At 48.5% G+C, this 20,444-nt stretch overlaps 7 protein-coding genes across 7 annotated transcripts; 3 read left to right on the top strand and 4 right to left on the bottom strand.

Moving 5' to 3' along the window:
- Nucleotides 1-357: 357 nt before the first annotated feature.
- BC939DRAFT_443420 (uncharacterized protein) lies at nucleotides 358-2,973 on the bottom strand. Its single transcript, XM_051554538.1, has 2 exons — nucleotides 754-2,973; nucleotides 358-667 (listed from the first exon to the last, which is right to left on the bottom strand). The coding sequence occupies exons 1-2, from the start codon at nucleotides 2,909-2,911 to the stop codon at nucleotides 492-494; spliced, it is 2,334 nt and encodes a 777-aa protein (XP_051414976.1). The 5' UTR covers nucleotides 2,912-2,973; the 3' UTR covers nucleotides 358-491.
- Nucleotides 2,974-4,635: 1,662 nt separating this feature from the next.
- Nucleotides 4,636-5,379, bottom strand: BC939DRAFT_61700 (uncharacterized protein). The gene has a single exon (XM_051561783.1). It carries the CDS (start codon nucleotides 5,268-5,270, stop codon nucleotides 4,794-4,796), a length of 477 nt encoding a protein of 158 aa, XP_051414975.1. The 5' UTR covers nucleotides 5,271-5,379; the 3' UTR covers nucleotides 4,636-4,793.
- A 371-nt stretch (nucleotides 5,380-5,750) lies between these two features.
- BC939DRAFT_443417 (uncharacterized protein) lies at nucleotides 5,751-7,301 on the bottom strand. Its single transcript, XM_051554537.1, has 3 exons — nucleotides 6,998-7,301; nucleotides 6,630-6,886; nucleotides 5,751-6,533 (listed from the first exon to the last, which is right to left on the bottom strand). Exons 1-3 carry the CDS (start codon nucleotides 7,281-7,283, stop codon nucleotides 5,913-5,915), a joined length of 1,164 nt encoding a protein of 387 aa, XP_051414974.1. The 5' UTR covers nucleotides 7,284-7,301; the 3' UTR covers nucleotides 5,751-5,912.
- Nucleotides 7,302-8,562: 1,261 nt separating this feature from the next.
- Nucleotides 8,563-11,676, top strand: BC939DRAFT_61651 (uncharacterized protein). Its single transcript, XM_051561782.1, has 10 exons — nucleotides 8,563-8,724; nucleotides 8,884-8,964; nucleotides 9,065-9,545; nucleotides 9,642-9,769; nucleotides 9,859-9,955; nucleotides 10,057-10,124; nucleotides 10,215-10,316; nucleotides 10,404-10,512; nucleotides 10,621-10,883; nucleotides 10,983-11,676. The coding sequence occupies exons 1-10, from the start codon at nucleotides 8,710-8,712 to the stop codon at nucleotides 11,646-11,648; spliced, it is 2,010 nt and encodes a 669-aa protein (XP_051414973.1). The 5' UTR covers nucleotides 8,563-8,709; the 3' UTR covers nucleotides 11,649-11,676.
- A 226-nt stretch (nucleotides 11,677-11,902) lies between these two features.
- BC939DRAFT_500726 (uncharacterized protein) lies at nucleotides 11,903-14,092 on the bottom strand (the record flags this gene model as incomplete). The annotated part of the gene is made up of 5 exons (XM_051560075.1): nucleotides 11,903-11,951; nucleotides 12,065-12,150; nucleotides 12,250-12,774; nucleotides 12,863-13,226; nucleotides 13,326-14,092. The coding sequence occupies 5 exons, from the start codon at nucleotides 14,090-14,092 to the stop codon at nucleotides 11,903-11,905; spliced, it is 1,791 nt and encodes a 596-aa protein (XP_051414972.1).
- Nucleotides 14,093-15,163: 1,071 nt separating this feature from the next.
- Nucleotides 15,164-16,208, top strand: BC939DRAFT_474788 (uncharacterized protein; the record flags this gene model as incomplete). The annotated part of the gene is made up of 3 exons (XM_051558444.1): nucleotides 15,164-15,232; nucleotides 15,450-15,591; nucleotides 15,940-16,208. The coding sequence occupies 3 exons, from the start codon at nucleotides 15,164-15,166 to the stop codon at nucleotides 16,206-16,208; spliced, it is 480 nt and encodes a 159-aa protein (XP_051414971.1).
- A 538-nt stretch (nucleotides 16,209-16,746) lies between these two features.
- BC939DRAFT_526701 (uncharacterized protein) lies at nucleotides 16,747-19,525 on the top strand (the record flags this gene model as incomplete). Its single annotated transcript, XM_051561378.1, has 4 exons — nucleotides 16,747-17,449; nucleotides 17,894-18,229; nucleotides 18,337-18,746; nucleotides 18,835-19,525. 4 exons carry the CDS (start codon nucleotides 16,747-16,749, stop codon nucleotides 19,477-19,479), a joined length of 2,094 nt encoding a protein of 697 aa, XP_051414970.1. The 3' UTR covers nucleotides 19,480-19,525.
- Between the last annotated feature and the right edge of the window lie 919 nt (nucleotides 19,526-20,444).

Below are 20,444 nucleotides of genomic sequence, written 5' to 3'. Positions count from 1 at the left end.
AGACGAATCATCTACAGAGTTTGAGAGGTTGCGCGAACCGTATGAAAATCAGATAAACTGCGCCATCTAATGTGAAAAATTAATAGCACATTGACATTGGGTAGCATGAAGAAAGTAGTTTGACCCCTCCAAATCTTTCATTGCTTAAATACGTGATTGCACCATACATCTGGAATAAACCACGGCACAGCATATTCCGGTGTACTCCATCCCCGCAAACACTTCGCAGCCAGAGGGACCGCCGATCTTTACCGCGCTGAAAACACAGACTAACGCGAAACGGGGGTCATCTGAATAGACTGCGGCGCGGTAGATACTGTCGAAATTGTATTTACTTTTGATCCCTGCGCAACAGAGCTTTGAAGTGACATAATTTTAATGAAGAAGCGGCCATGGAGTCTAGACTCAGAATGATTGGAGGCGACGGTGCTGTGCATCGCGCATAGGCCCCCTCCGATCTAAACGTCGCGAACCCAAAAATTTATTTTGTCCTACGTGTGCACGTACATGTTGGCCTCTCTTGTATACCAGTAATGCGTACTACCAGATGTACCGGCTGCAAAAAGAGCCAAAGGCGACAGAAGCCTTATTATACCCGAAGACGATCCGCCGCTGGCTACAGCTGTTGGATTTCGAGCGGCTGCCGAGGTCACACCCACCGGATAAACTAAGGAATAGACAAGTTACGAGAACGGAGGCTGGTCAGCCTAAAATCTTAAAACTGAAAGGACCGAACCATTGTATGCAACTCACCTTTCGAGTAGTCCCTCTTGCAAACTGGGCAAATGGCGCGCATCTCCTTGAACCACGGATCTATGCACTCGCTGTGGAAAAAGTGGTTGCATGGCAACACCCGCAGCTGATCGCCGACCTCGTACTCGTCCAAGCAAATTGCGCACGGATCGTAGCGTCGTTTCTTCTGCCTCTTTATGGGCGCTCGCTGTATAACTTCCGTCAAAGCCGAAGACGGGGATAACAGCCGGGACAATAAGGCGTCTTTTGTTACTGCTAATTCCTTAGCATTGGCATCGGTCGTGGCTGCTGTGAGGTCCTTTTCCCTATGTCGAGGGTACGGTGATGGATGGCGATCTGGTGAACGTGCACTTGATGTACTCGTTCGCTCACTGCCTATGCTGTCAGACTGGCTGTCACTATCATACAGTTCCTCGACCCCCCTTCCGTCGTTGGTGCTGTCTGGCAGGCGTGGCTGCTTCCGCTCTGGGCGCAAGTGGCTTTTGGGCTCCACACTAAAGCCGTCGGCGTCCAAGGATAGTCGTGAGAACTCTCCTGCTGTTGGCGTGTATATACCCGGCAAGTCCATTCCGACCATTGAAAAATGCATCTTGTGCTCTGAGATGAGGTCCATATTTACTACTCTCATTATCTTTTTTCGCTTGGGTGTCGGGTTCGTAGGTTTATCCTGAAGTTGGGCCGCCTGTTTCTCCAGACAAATCCTATGCGTCTGTTTCAATGATCTCTTTACCCTCTTGCCTTTAAGAGACGCGTCACCGATTCGCTCCATACCTCGTTCATCACTTCGTGCATCACCTCCTTCGCTGTCACTCCCTGATTCGTGTTTGTCGTTCACTGCTGTAGCTACTGGAAACAAGTTTGGAGTGCCGACTCTATGAACCTGAATGGATGACCGGCGTAGTGTCTGTCCTTGTGGTCCTGCCCAGTTCGCCTGCTCAACTCCTCTTCCATCTTCAGGTACCGCCACAGTGCTTAGACTGGATCGACGACGCTCTCCACCCCAACCAGCTGGTGGAAGGAATCCTGCTGTACTTGGACCCGCAGAACTGAGATTATCTCCACAGACTGTAGGGGAGGTTACTTCTTGAGAGGGGACGATGCGCAGGACTGGCAGGTTGGTTTCGATATTGCGCGGCAGGATGAATGCGCTCTTGCGCCTAAGCCTTGGTTGTGAGTGCAAGTTGTCGGATAAAAGTGTTCCGGTACTTCTTCTTCTAGTTGTCGCCGCTGTGGACACGACTGGAAAATCCGCCCACCTTTCACTGCGTGTTGTTGCTGTCGGTATGAAAGGTAAAGAAGGAGATGAATCTTGTCGAGCGTCGTCCGGCGCGCCAGATTTTTCTCCAGCCTTTGCTGCAATGTCTGTTCCTGTCTCCTTTTTTCCATCCGTGAGCTGTATCATGCTGATCTTCAGATTTGTCCATCCTTCATGCGCATGCGATTTGTACTCCTCCTGGTCATGGCCATGGCTACTGTCGCTCTCATCGCCATAAGCCTCATACAAACTCGGGGTATTATCAGCCCAACTGCGACAGCGTTCTTCATGAGTCAAGGTTGTGGTCCCCAATGAAGAGTGGCCATATCCGACAAGCATACTGTCCTGTCCAGATACTTTTCTGCTGAGGGTTGACTCTGGGCCTCCGTAAATTGTATCATCAAAGGAACCACCTCTACAACCCAGCGCCGAAGAACTGACTGTCGGGCTCTTGCGGCCTCCTTGGTCATCAATAGCGAGTCGAGCGGCATGCGAACGCGCTTGGGCAATGGCACGCTGGGCATGAATATTTGATGAGTCCGGGCAATATGCATCCTTTTCGTCAAAGTCGCTACGACTCAAATCTTCACACCCAAGACTTGAAGTGTTCTTTTGGCTGTCCTGCTGAGATGCACTTTGTTTGTCCGTGGTTCTGACTCGACCAAGAGCATTGTTACTGCCGCCGTGATCGTCATCCTCTTCGTCGTCGGTGTATATGATATCGTCCTCCTGAAAAATTCTTGTCCTATACGTGTCCAGGACTTTTTGGTCCACGGTTTTCGGCTTAGCATTGTCTAGCGCAATTTGTTGCCTTCTTCTTGAAAGCGAGCGCGCCTCGTACACTCCAAAGGCCACCCTAAAAAGTCGTTTTTCATGCAGAACGAATAATGCATGCACGGTCATGTTTAGCAAACTATTCTTGCTTGGGTGAAACACCCCTGTTATGATGATGAAGCGCAAAAAAGAGTATGTGTGCGAACAAACACATACCAGATACCGACGATCAAGACCACCGATCCCAGTATTATCCAGACGAACAAGCCCAATGAACGATCTGCAATTGGCCTTTCTGCCGCAGTTGTTGGTGTGTGCGAGGATGATGAACACGTTGGAGTGGCGGGCAGATTATTAGGCCCCAAGGCATTGTTTACGAAGTTGACTTGTGCGACCACTGTCTCGTTTTTGATTTCTATGTTGGTCCGTAGGATCTGAACTAATGCTGCGTCTGCCAGTGCCATGATTCCGATAACGGGTGCAATGGGTTGTTTTTGTTGTGGTGCTGATGATAGCAATCCAGAGGCGTCGGAAGACTTGTCTGTGGATGGTGTAGTAATACCAAGTGAGGTGTCTGAATCGTCTGATGCACTCAACATCTTAACAGTTTGCCGCCCTAAGGTCGCCTTCATCCGGCTTAACTTGATCTCCTCTACTTTTTGCATGATTTCAGCCCTCGATAATCCTTCCAGGCCCCTTTTAGTAAGGGCTTCTGAATCGTTACTCTCCGCCGCTGTTCCTGCTCCTTGGCTGTTGTATGTCACTGGTACAGGGGTCATTGGATTCTGCGCGTAGAAAGTGCTTTGGATGGCACTTTCAGTCTGCGCCTTCAATTCAGGAAATGAGACGACGCCTGCAGGATCCTGATACATAATGACACCTGTTACGTCGTTCGAGATGGCCTGGACGATTAAAACCAACGTTGAAACGTCGCATTCGTATATATTTTCGCTATTATCACCGCCGGAGGTGTCGTTAACATTTTGAGATGTGTTGGTCAGGAGGGCCGAGGACATGAAGGCGATCCAGGGTTGTTCTGTGGGTGGGTAGATGGGGAATGCGTCGCCGAGGTCGCAACCTAGCGTCCATTCAATCAGTACGCCCTAAATAATGCAGGATTATCATCAATAGGTGTTAGTTAGTCAAGGCGGCCACCTTTCTGGAGGTAAGTTAATTAAACCTTTAGTCCACAAACGTAAGAAATGGTTACCATCAAGGGTTCTGAGTTGCCGGCACCAAACATTTGCGATTCATTCACGTGGTAAATTTGATTGGGTGCTAAGGCCAAGCTTGAGGTCGGTAACAAAAGTTGTGTGCTGCCGCTGCTACCACGACCGGTTGCACTGCTTGTTGTTGTGGGGGTTGGTGAAGGGGAAATGGAAGGGGAAGGAAGGTCCAGCGCAGCGAAGAGGGTGACATTAGGTGCTATGATCTGCAACAGAGGTTTCTGGATCATGTCTGTGTCAAGGACAAAAGGGGATGGTAGCGAAGACGGAGAGGTGTCCAATGATAGTACAGTGTTGCTATTGAAATCCTGCCGGGGATCAAGGGGAGGACGAGTGGACTGTTTGTGGATGTTGATTGGGTATGCATCAATCGAAGTGTCGACCTTGGTCATCGATGTGCTGGCTCCATAATGAATAATGAATAGGCAGCTAAAAGTATACTGCAATAGCGAGGTAGTAACGGGTCGCATTGAATAATGTCTCTTTCGCAGATAACCTGGACGAAAACCGGCACCTTTTTTTTTTTTTTTTCGTCCGTGTCTTCCGTTCAAAAGATACGAAAGAATAAATTGGTAGAAGCGCACACCAAATGCAGGAAAACGGTTACAGGCTATGAAATGTCGGACTGAGGGTGATATGCTGGCTTTGTCTTTATGAGTTGTAAAAAGGTGGGTAGGGATGGGGTAAATAGTGGTTTGAATGTGTGGGTCAGGTCGCTTGTTTGTTATGTGATCACTAAAGACGCTCGTCAAAATTGGCTGTACAAATATACAAGGATGAAAAGATTAAAGTCGGGATACGTCCTGTACAGTAAGTGTGCTAGTGAGATTCACAGGTTGTGAAGCTGGTGATGGTGGCGGCAGGTTATGAGAGGAAGCAGGGCGAATTGAAGGGAAAGTAGGAAAGACGGAGAAGAGAGATAAAACTGGATCAGGCTGAACAGTAAGCTGGCTAGATAACGAGTCCTTCGCTGCAGTGCGATAGAACGGCGATTGAAAGTCTCCTTGGCGGATTGGATGTGAAATGTGGGATAGTGGTGGCACAAACGCAGGTCGTCCGTTGGAATGAGGCGCAGAGACAAAGCACAAGGACGAGGGTGCTCGTGATGGCCTAAGAGGAATATGATATCGGCAGGGGGGAGAGGGGGGTGGGGGGCCAGGTAACCAGTCGAGAGCGTCTTTCCGTCTCCTTTCGGTCTCCCGCCCTCCTAAGATTGACAAGACAGGAGTGATGTGCCGCCGTGCTCTCAAGGAAGAATGCATATACGCGGATCACGAACATGAGTACTAGGCAGGCAGTCTCCCCTAATCGCCCTCGCCAATGATACTCATGTCATCCTTGCGCGCTCGCTCTTTTTTTTATAAAAAAAAATTAAATAAATAAATAAAGGTACTGAATGATGCGTATTCATAGAAACCTATACAGCATACAGTCGCATTCAGGATGCGTATGGGAGTGCAGAGCTCTGTATGATAAAAGACTACTGTCTCATCTCTGACAATCTAGGGGGCAATCCTCGCGGACGCAAGGAACGATTAGAGCTCCAACCTGAAGGGAGGCGGGATCTTGAGCAAGCTTGAAGAGAAACGAGCTTGGCGCTGTTCAGGGCGGGTTGAAGCTTCTGAAAGGTATTTTTCGGCGGTGGAATTCCAGATGAAACTTTCCTGTCGTCCCTTTAAATATGGAGGGTGAAATGCATAACTGTCTCCTGTCTTTGTCTCCTTTGATTGACTCCGTGTAGCCTCCGTTTGGAAAAGGATAAAAATATACAGCCCCAGCAGAACTTGTGCGACTGGGCATATTGGTGGCAAACTTTCGTCTCGTTCCGCCGTTACACAAAGCGCGCCTTGATAAAGTTGTTGCAAAAAATGCGTTCGTTTTATTGTGTACAAAAGCTAATAGATTTACAAATCGGCAATCTTGACAACCTGCTTGCCAAAGTTCTTGCCATGCAACATGCCGACAAACGCGTCGGGAGCGTTATCGATGCCGACCGCAACGTCCTCTTTGTAGATGATCTCTCCATTCGCCAACCACGATCCAACATCCTTGGCAAAGTCGGCTCCACACTCGGCAGCAAAGTCGGAGACAATGAATCCACGCATGGTGATACGCTTGGCGACAATATGAAACAGGTTGCGGACGCCATATGGAGCCGTGGTGTTGTAGGAGCTGATCATTCCACAGGCAATAATACGGCCGTGGGTGTTCATGACCTCGAGAGCAGCCTCGAGGGTCTCGCCTCCGACATTCTCAAAGTAGATATCAATGCCCTCGGGGGCGGCAGTCTTGAGGCTCTCCAGGATGCTGCCCTTCTTGTAGTTAAAGGCAGCATCGAACTTGAGATCCTTGAGAAGATACTCCACCTTCTCGTCGGAGCCGGCAGAGCCGACTACGCGAAGGCCAAGTCTCTTGGCGATCTGGCCAACGACCTGGCCGACAGCGCCGGATGCGGCGGAGATGAAGATAGTCTCGCCAGTCTTGGGTTGTCCAATGATCTTGAGTGAGGAGTAGGCGGTCATACCCTAGTATAAACAAAGACCGATACAGAGCGAACACCTCCATCAGCAAAGGATCGCGTCAAAACAATCCAAATCTCCTTTATCTTTATCAGTTCTTACGGGCATGCCCAAAACACCGACGTGGGCTGAGAGGGGAATCTTGGAATCGCGGGCATTGGGGATGACACGGAGACCCTTAGCACCGCGAATAATAGTATATTGCTCCCAGCCAATCATTCCAGTGACGATAGTTCCAACAGGATATGCATTGTTCTTGGACTCGATGACCTCAGACACACCGGAGGCATCCAAAACCTTGTTGAGCTCGAAACCGGCCGTGTAAGACTTGGTCGTGTCCTTCATTCTTCCACGCATGTCTATCATTCAAAGAATACAGAAATCTTGGTTTTAGTTTCACTCTGCGATGGCCTAGGTAGATCAAATCGCGCTCGGATTATGTATACGTATTACACTGTTGGAACACTTACAAGGATCCAAGGAGATGAAGAGGTTGCGGAGAAGGACATCGCCATCTTTGAGATCGACATTGAGCTCATGAGTTTGAACCGCAAAGTGCTCGCCTGGGACGGGGTACTCGGTGGGGTGCTTCAAGAAAACGACGGACTTGTTCTGAACCATTGTGGGAAGTGGTGGACGGGTGTGCGATATGGGAGCTTGGAATAGATCTTGTTTTTTGCTTGTGAGGTTTGAAGCTACGATTGACGAGGATGAGGATGAGGATGATGAAAAAGAAAAGGCGATGGACGGGGCCATATTTATATCTGGCCATTCGAAGCAAGCAGCCAATTAACAGTGCAGGCGTAGAAGCCCATGGAAAGCGTGTCCGCGATATTACAGGGTCTCTGATAAGATCCAGGGTGTCGCGGCGATAGCTAGGAAGCACAGTTGCTTATTAAGATGTGCGGAAACTGCAATGTTGGCAGGATGTCCAACTGCTTAAAAATCAAAGGGTATTGGCACTCAGCGGCAGCAAGTGATCGCGGGTGCTTGAAGCACCGAACATCGGTCTGTTGAAGAAGAGGATGATGCCGTCTGGATTTCAATGGCCAGTGTGGAGAAGTAATATAAAAAAAGTGATCGAAACAGTTTCCATACCTGGCTAGCAATTATAATTTCATAGCCGGCATACAATTACAAAACGGTGACAGATACACCATTTGAGTTCATTCGCGCCAGTCTTCACAGCATGTTTGTAGATCGTTCTCAGAGAATTTCCTTCCGAAACCCCATTACCCATCTCTCGCGGTTATTACCAGCGATGTCCCAAGAGAAGAATGTGGATCTCCAGAAGAATATGGAAGGCGTAGTATTATAGCACTGCAATTTGTATAATAAAGCTATCAAAATGACCCAAGCAAACCTATGACCACCTGTTTGCAAATGGTTGCCATGTAATCGTTACATTTTTCGCCAACTAGCGAAACAAGTAAGGGTGGGCACCTGGGTATGAACTTTCAGGGAATCATTACGTCTCGTTAATCAGAACGTTATATTGGTTCTGTGCAACAGGACATTAAGAAGAACAGACGTCCGTCTTGCCGTTCAGCATGGCCATGACTACAACAACTAGATAAAAATCACAGGCAACGTGTGTGCAAAGCAATGGCATTGCTTTCCTCATTCGAACAAGTAGGCTGAGAGCTTACGGCTCCCCAAACCTCATATTTGGTTCGCGAACTTTTGACTCCAAAGGCTACTTGAGGCACCTGCCTAAGAATCGCTGGTGTAGATAAGTCCAGCGACCTGTAGTCAATTTGTGGAGGAGGAGTTGCAACGAAATATTTATCGACAAATACTTTTAAGATATCATGGGGTGTCGCTATAAACCATGCTTGCCAGGTACAAACACCTTCATCGCCGGGCCGTAGACGTGCTCAGTTGCCAATAGTTGTGGAGCTGAGGCCAATATCCTTTAGTCGCGTGGCGTAGAGCAGACCATCCTCCAAATACAGCAAGTAACATCTCATGTCTACCTGTATCATCCGTAGGCATGCGCGACCAGCACGTGAAATCTATGCGACGCTACGTGGTAGCGAAAAGTCTGTCAACCGTTACCATGGCATCCTACCTTGCTCTTTGCTCCACTCATTCAGAATCCAGCGCATCACCTCATTCCTCAATCCCTCTCAGTACTCGACATCAATCTGACCTGCAATAGCAAGTCGTGGGGGTTTTTTTCATGGCCACAATGGAGGTACCTCATCGAAATCCATTTCTCTGAAAGACTGTCTACACGCGATTCACTTTTGTGCTTAGGGGTGACCTCGATAGCCCATTTGTTGCTGCACCCTATTGAAATAGCCAAACCTCTCTTGTCTTTTACACTATCATCCGATGAATGGTCTTCACATAGAAGCGTTTGCTGGACTCGTTTGTCCAGATGCTGGCCACAATTACTGCATCCTTGCTTCAGCTAATAATATACTCTTGGAAGGTAGGCATCATGATCAGTTTCTAATTTTCATGTGAGAGCACCATTCAGTGTTCAGGATGTACTAATTGACTTATCTATTATTTCGCTCGCTCGCACACAGGGTCTCTGGTCCATGATCCTAGACCGTAATCTCGCGGATCGTATGACGAACGAACTCGCCCACTCTAAAAGCTTTGAAGAATGGCTGGCAAAGGCCACAGAACTCGACATTCTCACAGGATCGGATGTTTGGCGGAACAATCACCGGTCAAATGTCTACGACTACAATCTAATCCTTTCTCGAAGACATCATCTCAAGGTCGTCAAGGAGTCCAAGGATGTCTCAGCGATGATGTACCTCCTCCGATCGGGATTACTGAGAAACTTGGGCGGAATCACGGATCCCAGGCTCTTCTGTCACTCCTATCTGGGAACCAAACATCTGATCGAGTCATATATGGATGAGGTGGTCTCGCAACTCGAGCATGTGGCCGAGACCAGCCATACCGCTTTGTCCAGACAGGCCAAGATTGACTTCTTTATGGAGACGCGACAGAGCTTTGGAAGCTCAGCACTTCTCCTCCACGGTGGCGCATCATTCGGTGGGTCAACGCTCTTGTCCATCACGATTCTTTTTCGACCTACATCATCTCGGGCATGTAATCTAACATGGTCTCAAATGACCAATGGTTTTATAGGTATGTATCATCTTGGAGTTGTAAAGACACTTTTCGAGCACGGTCTGCTTCCCCGAATCATCAGCGGCGCTTCTGTGGGAGCACTAATGGCGGCTCTCGTTTGCGTAAAGACGGACGAAGAATTACCGGTGGGTCTAAGATGGTCACGGCAGAAACTGCGAGTTTGTGATGTACAAAAAAAGCCAAGTTATTAATGAGAATTTATCTGTTTTCTAAGGGTATATTCGAGGAGGGTGGTATCGACCTCAGTGCTTTTCAGCGTGTCGGTGTAAGGGGCAATTTGAGCCGCAAGATGACCCGCCTGATGACTCAAGGTAAGCGTGATGAGGTTGAGACAAATCAAGTTTTGATATTCATCTGCTAGAATGGCGGATGCTAATCCCTGATGGATATTGTTGCACTACATTCCCACTAGGATACCTCATTGACATTAAAGTTCTGGAGGATTGTATTTACACAAATGTGGGCAACTTGACATTCGATGTAAGTCCACTTGCTGCGCCCAATTGTTGTCATCAGTTCCCGGAGATACAAGACTTCATTCGGCTCTAACCACTATGCTGTATTTAATAGGAAGCATTCAAGAGGACAAAGAGGGTTCTGAACATAACTGTTCCGTCGTCGAGAAAGTCTGAAGGTCCCCAGCTCCTCAACTACATTACGTCGCCAAATGTTGTAAGTGGAGGACACTATGAAGAAATCCTTGAACCGTGTTTTATCAAGAAAAAATATCAACGGTCTTTGTACCCTATCGATGTATAGTTGATCAGGAGCGCTGCCAGCACATCAGCCTCGATGCTGGGATTTTCTTCTACAGCTGACCTGTTAGCAAAGGACAAGTCCGGCAACATCATTCTATGGACGCCATCAGGTAGGAGGCTATGTTGACAGTGCCAAAAATGTGAACTGGTTGCCTAGTTGCTGTTCAAAGATCATACTAATACTCAGATTCGCGCTGCGCTGGTTTTTTACTATATAGCTGCCAACTATACCAATCCGATCACTTCTTCTTTCTTCTCGTACGGAGCCGTTAGTCCTGAGACCCCCCTGACAAGGCTATCAGAATTGTTCAATGTTAACCACTTCATCGTCTCTCAAGCGAACCCGTACATCGTCCCCTTCATGTCTCGCGGGCTAAAGGATCGAAAGTCTGGCGGATCAGACCGGTTTGGGTATTCTGCAGGATTGATGGAGAGAGTTGCAAGAGTCATCCTCGTCGAGATTAAGCATCGGATGGGTCAGGTATGTTCTATCGACACCATGCTCAGCCTTTCCATATTCCGAGCGAACTCTTGCACTAAGATCTAACCCTGTAAACCGTGTATTTATTTGTATGAACAGTTGAATCAAATCGGCATTCTACCGCACTTCTTCGTGCAGCTGGTGGAGGAGAAAGTATCTGGAAACGTGACCATTGTGCCGGAAGTGCAATTGCAGGACTTTATGACCTTAATCTCAAATCCCACACACAAATCGATCCAGTACTGGATCCTCAAAGGCGAGCAGTCAACATGGCCCTTTTTATCCATGCTCAAATATAGACTAATGATCGAGCTGGCTCTGGACAGGATCCTGTTGCAGCTGCGAGCTGAGGCATCCGCATCTGCTATTCAAGCCGGGATCGAAGGCCAGCACTTTTCTGTAGGAACGAGGAGTGTGCATCATCGGAGGCAGAAATCAGGCCCCAAAAGGCTGACACCACACTCAGTCTCCCCCGCAGTGACTAGGCGTGGAAGTAGCGCCAATATCGAAAGCATGAATAGAACCGTGAATGGTATGACTGCGCCGCTTCGACTCCTAAGGATGACTAGCCACGTTCAGTCCGGAGAACAGGACTATCTCAGCGCGACACCGTATCCCCAAGGCCAGCAAGGCCACCAACGTCAGAATGAGGCCCACCAGCACTTAGATGCTGCCACACATGAACTCCTGGAGGATCCTGGTTTGAATGATCCTGGAAGACCAGTGCCGCTATATGATCCCAAACGATCCAAGTCGATGCACTAGCTCATCATATACATTCAAGTCCTTTTCCATAAAAGCTCCCATGTTTATTGTCGACCTCAACAAGAGGCTCTCTCTGACAATGTGTTCTCACGCTGAGACCATCCTCGTTTCGTGGAATGATTAGAAAATGGATATAAATACAAATACATATAAATACAATGGCCTTCCGCGACCCATAGAAGTATCACCAAGAAAGAAGATGCGCATAAGCTAAACATATCGCGATCGCGACGCGACGCGGATCAAAATGATATTTATGAGTTGCTCAGGGTCACTGTGACCAAAGAACCCTCGATTGTCGTCCTATGATAAACCAAGGGAAGCAAAGAGTGAGCGTTAGTGGAAGGGAATGTAGAAATATCCAAGACAACCAAGAAATTATCTGATGCAGCAGTCTCAATAGCACGCGTCCGAACCTATTAATCTGTCTACGGAAGAACTTGGCTTCGTCCACAGAGGCAAATCCCAGTGTCACAGTGCGGCCGCCCTTCTTAGAAATGCTCTATCAAGTGTGGAAAGAGAAGAGAAAGAGTAAATATAAGCGAGACGTTACCATGCCATTGGCTTCTTAAACATTCTCGCCCTCATAAATAGCTCTTACGAGAACACGATCGACTCCAGAGATGCCGTCTGCTAATCTGCGGATCGATTCGTCGGATAAGGCCTCAGGCACGTTTTCCATTTTGACAAACCCCTTTGGTTCAGCACTCGCTCCTCTGTCACCTGATTCTCTCGAGGACTGAGGTGGCTCTCGTCGCAGGAACGAGACAGAGCCGGGGTCTCTATCTGCATTTAAAGATTGGGATTCTTCGCTGCGAGGGGTGCTTTCTCCACTCAATTTTTGTGACTTTGACGAATCCTCCAGTCCTTCTCCTGAGCGCTTCAATCCTGGTGTTAGTCTGTTGGCTATAGATCCTGTGCTTCTTGAGATAGATGGTGATTGGCTCCGCCTTGGCATACCACCAGACAATCTACCGGAGATGCCTCCTGTAGTCGATAGTCCGCCATCGTTGTCTGTTCTGGCTGAGGGTCGATAGGAATCCCCGATGTGCCGATCTCCATGGTCCGAACTGGGCTTTGACGTGCTGCTCGATCGATCATAACCACTCCTCCCATCGTCTCGTTCCTTTGTGCAAGTGATGAAGCAGAGGTGTCAGCATAATAAAAGGTTTTTGAAGCATGCCCTCGAATGATACCATGGCACATATACGTACAGAATACCGTTGGTTCTTTTCATGACGATCGTCATCGCGTACATCATGCGTTCCTAAGCGTGCTATCTGAGTAGTAACCTCGCTGGAACTGCTTTCCCATGTTCGTGTTTGACTCTTAGCCGTGTCTTGAGGTTGGAGTCGTTGCTGTTGGTATGGCTGCTGAGAAGAGGCGGCACTTATTCCTGGGACGCCTGGCGTCCCGATATGCTTCTGGAAGTTTGGGTTGATATGGATGGTCCTGCCTGGCACGCCCATACCCGGCCCCCGGACATTCATGCCTCCCATGCCAGGGTTCATCCGTCCACCGTCCATCCCTTGTCCACTACCATATGGATACATCATACCCTGGTTACCGAAGTTATCCCTAATTCACGCCGTATAAAAAGAAGCGTTAGAGATGGAGAGACTCATTTGAAAAGCTCGCTCGGTGCTTCATAATGCAAGTAGTATCCGCGTTACTTACCTGGGAAAGCGAGGCCCCATTCCCATACCCATGCCCATGCTCATCATTTGCATGGGCATGTTCATATTCATATTCACGCCCATATTCATGTTCTGGCCCATGGCGCCGTTTACGCCCCCCCTGCCCATAGCCATCCCCATCCCCATCCCCATGTTCATGCCCATCATATTATGATGGCTCATGCCGGGGTGTCCTTGAAAGTTGCCGCGCCCCATCCCCATATAGTTCTGTCCGCGGCTTCGCATGCCTCCTCGACCTGGGCCTCCACGCAAAGATGCAGCGGTAGAATACGGCTGACGGCCATTGGCCACTTGGCGGTTCTGTTCGCCATAGTTCTCATTGCGCTGTTGATTCTGAGATGAGGGTTGGATGCCATTGCTACTGTTTCGAGTACCGGTATCTTGCGTGAGCAAGGCTGATGAGGTGGATTCAGTTGGATCGTTGGATGATCCGCTGTTGCGGTCCTTCATAGCATCATCAGTCGCGAGTTTGCCGTTGCTGGTGTTGTTCGGTTCCTGTGCTTTGCTGTGCTCACTGTTGGTGTTCGCAAACAGCTCCTCGGCTGCATCAATCGCAAACTCGTCATCTACGCCGAGGTCAAACTCGTCGTAGTCCTCAACATTCGCGAGGTCTGTACCCAGCAGATCGGCATCGAGATCGTACGTGTCGCCATAATCGAGGAGATCGTCTGCTCCGTCGTAGAGATCGATAAAGTTCTTGCTTGTCGCACCCTTCGCGTCTTTGTCTGCTTCGCTTGAGGAGGCCATTTTATCTGTCGTTTCGCCACTCGCGCTGAAGCCTTGAGAAAGTTCGTCTTTGTTGCAGAACACAGAACAAAAAGAGCGTTGCTTGCTTTGCTTTGCTTTGCTTTGCTTGCTGGGGAATGGAACAAGGTTATAACGTACAGCATCGCCTTATTTGGCAAGCGAACAATAACCGTGTGAGTTGCCATGCTTACCCACACGCATCGACTCTCTACCGGGAGCACTCAATAACTTATGGTAGCAGTCATTATAGTGGATCCGCTCACCACCAACTTGGGCCATAATGAGCTCTGCTGAGGGAGATTACAGTGCGCACAGCACTTGGCAGAAGTTTTTCTTTTGGTGTGGTATTGCACTTCATTCCTTCGCTTGACTTCGCCTCTTCTTTGTTCAGAACGTCTTCTACTGCTTGTGGTACCACAATACTTCGGATGACGCATCCCGATACCGTACCACTACAATAGCTGCCACGGCAATCCATTGCCCTCGGGGCTCTCTTTTCAATCAACGGCATTTTTAGGGATGACCATTGTTTGGACGTGCTAAACTCAAGAAACGCTTTCTCTCACCGAGGAGAGTGCAGTGGTCAGATGGTCAGTGGCCATTTGCCTAGCAAATCCATTCCATACTGCATACTCCTCGGTCGATTGCCAGAACGTTCCACAGTTGCTCATGGCGCGGATGTTCTGCATTATAAGTCTAGCCAGGCATCCTGAAACCACGAATAAATGGGTTCCGAAATGGTGACACCAATGTTATATAATATTGCCTAATCCGATCGACGAGCAATGTCTTTTTATCTTGACCTAATAATAATAACTATGCTATTCCTTCATAGATAGACCCAATCGAGACCAACCAAGGCGTCCATTTAGAGAGAGTGGTAAGATAGACACGCAAAGCCCAGGCTCCTAGTATAATACCAGCCTACGAGTTATGGCTAGACAAAAATACTTTTACGTTGCGCGTTATAGAACCGTGCAGTAGTTGAATGCGCTCTGGATATAGCCCTGAGTAAGCAAAGACCACCCACATGCGAGTCCGTTCAAAAGCAATAGGAAGGACATGTTCAGCATGGTTTTGGGCAGCTCTTTTACTCCACGCTTCGTCTCAAGGGCTTTCTGTAAGCTCCTGACAGATGCTGTAAGCACGTCTTGACTCAGAGTTTGTCGTTGTCATTGGCATCTTAGACTATTGTTATCGCGGATCCCTCCTTATGCTACTTCATTCATGCGTGCATGGGGACTAACAAGCCCCAAGAGCTGTTGATCGGTGGTGGTATGCCTGCTGCCACTGCCACTCTTTTAACCTAAGGCGAGTTCAAAGCAATGGACTAATATTGTAATCCTTACGACCGTAGTTATTGTCCGATCAGGTCGACCGGTGGGCTCGTGTTTATGTATATATTGCTCCGGTAAGGTACCCAGGGGCCGCGGACCAAGGTTCAACAGATCTGATTTTATGGACCTGCATCAAATCAGGACCTGATTACAAGATTCATAGTAGGTTTCTAGGACAACGACAAACAACTTCGATCGTCATCACCACTACCAGGGCTCTATTTATTGGTCTTGTATATTCCAGTTTCCAGAATGGGCTACTTTCGTCTAGCATAGAATGAGGAGTAGTTTTGTCTGTAGCGCTTTTGGAGTTGAACCTTATAGCCACACCCACGCGGAGTGGGAACACAATACCAATTCAGGGATATAATAAGCACGACGATCGGCTGCATTCCCTTCTTCTGCTGCACGACAATGTTCCGCGGAAGAATGCAAAAAAAAAAAATAGCAATTTATTATTCCCTTCCACTGGATGCTTGTTCGTGTGTTGACTGAACAAAAACTCGATAGCGCTTGTTCTCAGACATGCCCCTCTGCCAGGCACCGATGACAATGAATACAAAGAGCTGGTTCTCGTCGGTTATTTGCTCTTTTTATTTCATTTCTCTATCCCCTGCCCCTTGTTCCTGATCGTCGCCAGTACCGCCACCATCGCCATCACCATCACCTCTAGTACCACTACGGCCACGCAACAGCATCGCCCATCGCTAATCAAAGGTCCTTGCTGTCCCGTTCTCGTTCTCCGCCATTTCTCCGCAACTATTCCCATCAAGGCATAAGCGATCGATCTGACAACATCCTTCATCCCCCTATGTCTGGTCGTGGCACAGATGCGGGGCGACAGAGGTGAAAATCAATATAAGCAGGCCTACTTCTCTTCGTTCTCCTCTCTCCTCCTCTTCATTTTTCCCTTATCCATCCTCGCTAATCTTTGCATCACATTGTAACATACATCTCACCTCCCTCGTACACAAAGACCCGCTTATTCTTCATCATCCACTCACCCACTCTTCGATCGCTATATCATAGCCACTGCTCCTACCACCCTTCCTCCTCCTTGCAATCTCCCGCTCCAGCGCCGTCATCCTCTTCAATACACTTACACGCTGCTTGACTCCGACCTGCTGTACCTCTTCCCGCTGCACAGTTTCCTGCCTCAACCCTACTACCCCTCTATAACTGCCCTATACTCATCTTGATACATCCCTTCCACCCCCTACACCTTACCACAACCATAAGCGTTCCGTGCGCAACACCTGTCGTCATTTGCCCAGCCTTTTAATTCATTCCGAGAACTTAGAGAAAGAAATATCCATAATGATATTCCAGTCTGCCAACATGAACGTCTCACAGACCTATAACGAACACCCTTCCACGACATCCAATTACAGGTCTGAGTATGAAGCATCCTATGCGTCATTTGACCGGCATTCCTCTCCTTCACCTCAACCATCCTCCTCGCCATCGCCCAGCTCGTGGGCTCGCAGTTCTTTTGTAGACGCAGGCAGTCGCCACGAAGATGTACTCCACACTGTCCTCGGAAGTCCTGGGGCGACAAAAACAACCACGTATTCCGTCGCCCACCTCCGAAACCACCATCGTCATGACCAATCCGATGGATTCTCCCATAAGCTGCATTCCTATCATGGATCAACAACTCGACTCCCCTCTTCTGCGTACAGATCGTCTCCCTATGGTGCTCCGCGGAGTAGCAACAGGCTGCCATCTGTGATCGATAGGATCAAGACCGACCTAAAGACTCCCAATCGATCTACTGCATCCCTCTCTTCACTCGACTATCAACAGCAACATCAATCGGCCTACAACTCCTCACTCTCGCCACACCCAATGCACCCGAACAAGGTGCGGTTCGAAGACGGTCCTCTCCAGCCTCTCCCCACTCCAGCCCTATTTAGTGCGAAATGCCAGAGGGCCTATTTGGGTCAGAGATCACAGATGAAAAAGAGTTTTGACAGACTTCAGCAGATAGACAGTGGCAAGGTCGAATATCGCACGATAGGTAAGCAGCTTTATATCACTACATTACTATATCCATGGATATTGCTAGTCTATGATGGCGATGACAATACACGGTAGTTTGATTTTCGATTTTCTGCCCCTTTGTTGTTTGTTTGTTTGCTTCTTGAAGGATGTCCACCACATGCAGCATCTTCTGCTTTTGTTCTTTTGTTCTCTTGGACTGCCTGACTCTCAGCCCGCGATATGCATGTCATCTCTTTGATGTTCCCCTAGTTTTTTTTTTCTTCCCGTCCAACTCCTCGTCCTTTCCATGACGGCAAATCCTTTTTTTTTGTTTTCCGTTCTGCGTTCTGGCCGAACATATACATGTTTGACTGCATTTACGCAGGTCGCCTGGACGGAACAGCTACTGCTGATTTATCCCGCGGATTCTAACCCTGTGTATACCATGCACGCGATGCTTACTCTTGATGTCTATTGTTAGCATTCTGCACCCATTTGACAGCGTCCCGTTGGGAACCTGCCGCCCCTTCTGAGACAACGCCTACCTCAGTAGCAGCTACGTCGGATGGAAATGCTAGCGCTGCTACCTCAAGTCCGTCATCATCCAAAAATGACCCTGCGCATGCAGCTCGGCTGATGTCTCTGGCGAACTATATCCGCCACATCCTGTCGCTAACGGCCGGCATCCCAAGTGCACAACCTCAAGTAAATGCTATGCAGCAGCAGCACCAACAACAGCAGCAAGAGCAGCAAGAGCAGGCACGGGCCACAGATCATTCCTCTAGCGCACATTCACGGCCCTCCGCCGTTTCGTCTGGTAATACACAAAAAATGCACTTTTTTGAATTAATATTCTTGGCAGTATAAACAATAAACTAATGCCATCGGAACCAACTCGATCCCACTTTTTTCATTGTAACGTAGGACCTGGTCCGATTAAGTCAGAGTCTAGCCGGCGGCATCGATATTCACCCGATTACCATCGCTATCCGGCACAGCGAAACACGCATCAGATCGAACAGCCAGGGAATCGTTCCTCAGCAAAGCAAAATTACAGTCGCGAGCCTTCGACACAGCTTCAGTGGGATGACCATAGCTTAAGAGAAGGAAATCAAGACTGCGAACAACATGGAGCGAATCTGGCAATGTCTCAATTTCATCCGCAGCCATACCCGCCACGCTCGCATCATGCGTCGCCACAGCCCAATCTAACAATAGCATGGGCAACGCACAATCCACCAGCACCTGCCAGAAGCCTTCCACCACTTCTCAGGATACCATACCCGAACCTTACCTTGACTCTGGCCCTCATCTACGTGGACAGACTGAAAGCGGTAAGGAAAATGCTTCATAGAAGGCTCTTAATCCATTTTGTTTTTTTGCTATTCTTTACTAACTGACGTTTGATTTTCATTTCAATAGAAACATCCTGAGGCCAGGGGTGAACCTGGATGTTCGCACCGTCTCTTCTTAGTGGCGTTCATCATCGCAGCTAAGTACCGTTGCAGTGTAGAACTAGCACCGCCTGGGCCAGAGAATCAGGGGGAGGAAGGGGAGGACGGCCAAGATCGCGGCGGCAGACCAGACGAAATAAGCACGGACGGCCCTTTTTTCACGGATGCAGCGACTTCGGAGCAGACTTTGGAGGCTGAGCTAATTTTTTCCAACAGTGCATGGGTTCGATTGTTGAATCTCGGCTCATTTTACCGACAGCCGCAGTCCACCACTGCGCCCGATGCTGCTACTGCACGTAGCACGACAACAAGTCCCACATCGCCCGCTCAGTCTGGTTCTGATCATGCGCAAACGCGACAGAGTCAGCCGCCATCTCAATCTCCCCCCTCCTCGTCAGCCAATGGAACACAACCCCCCTCAATATCGTCGATCATTCAACCAGTGCCTTCTTCATCTCCAGGAGGTATGCTGCAGGTAGAAGACCTGGACAGGATGGAAGCCGAGTTCCTGACATTCTTAAACTTTGATCTGGCAACCATGAGTCATGACCTGGAAACATGCTGGAACTTACTTGCTGGAAAGAAAATCACCACGTCGCAGGCTGCAATGTAAAACTCTCGTACATATACTATAATAATAAATAATAAGCATAGAATACAGAGGGTTGATGAGGATGCCATTGTTCGTGTTAATAGGCAAGGACATATAATAGTATACTTAAACTACAGCGTGATTTTATTGCGGAGGAAAGAAACGTGAAGAGAAAAAGGGACGGGAATCTTCCCAAAGATATCATATGCGCCCACCGGCGCAGGCAAATAGAGGGTGACACGGGTGAGGCGCGCGTTGTTTTGATATGACAAAACGGAGATATTCAAAACGACCATTATACAGTACGCAGCCTATGGACAGGCTGGCATGCCGGCATGAATCTTACATTCGGCCTTTTGATATACTACCCTTGGCTTGCGGCCTTGCTGTTTGCAGTTGGCGCACTCCTTTCTCCGCGGACTAAATTTCCAGTAAGGTGAAAGGAGAATATCGTCAGACACACACTACACACTCAAGTGACTGAGTGAATATTACGAGAAAAAAGTAGTTTGCATAGACTATGTGCACTCCGCAAGGAAATTCTGAAGAGAAGAGACGATTTATTTCTTGACCAAACATAGAGAGATCTGAGAACTAGACTGATCGATCGATCGCATAGATTGAATATATTTTTTTCGATCGAGAACACCGCCGTCAATATTTTAAGAAATATTAAAACATTTTGGGCACCCAGTCGATCATTTCGACGTCTGTATGCAGGAACCCACGAAAGCGTACGTTCATTCATATGCAAGAGATGAACGAGGCAACGAGCACTTTGTCCAGTCCTCGATGAAATAGAGAGCCGCTTGCGGCTGCATGGACGTTTGAACTGCAGCATAATATGCACGGCAGCGTGGTTTACATGTACTCGTGTCGTGTGGTTGTGTCGCGTCCAAGTTTTGCTGAGGCCCCTAGGGCAAGTTATCTATTTGACAACCCGGGTTGCCATGCATTATTTGCCAACCCCCCCTAATTGACTGCTG

Source organism: Gamsiella multidivaricata (genome assembly GCF_025024155.1).
Source record: "Gamsiella multidivaricata strain RSA 2152 chromosome Unknown BC939scaffold_14, whole genome shotgun sequence".
NCBI lineage: Eukaryota > Fungi > Mortierellomycota > Mortierellomycetes > Mortierellales > Mortierellaceae > Gamsiella > Gamsiella multidivaricata.
Note: the sequence above shows the minus strand (reverse complement) of the source record. Positions and strands in the feature narration are given on the sequence as shown.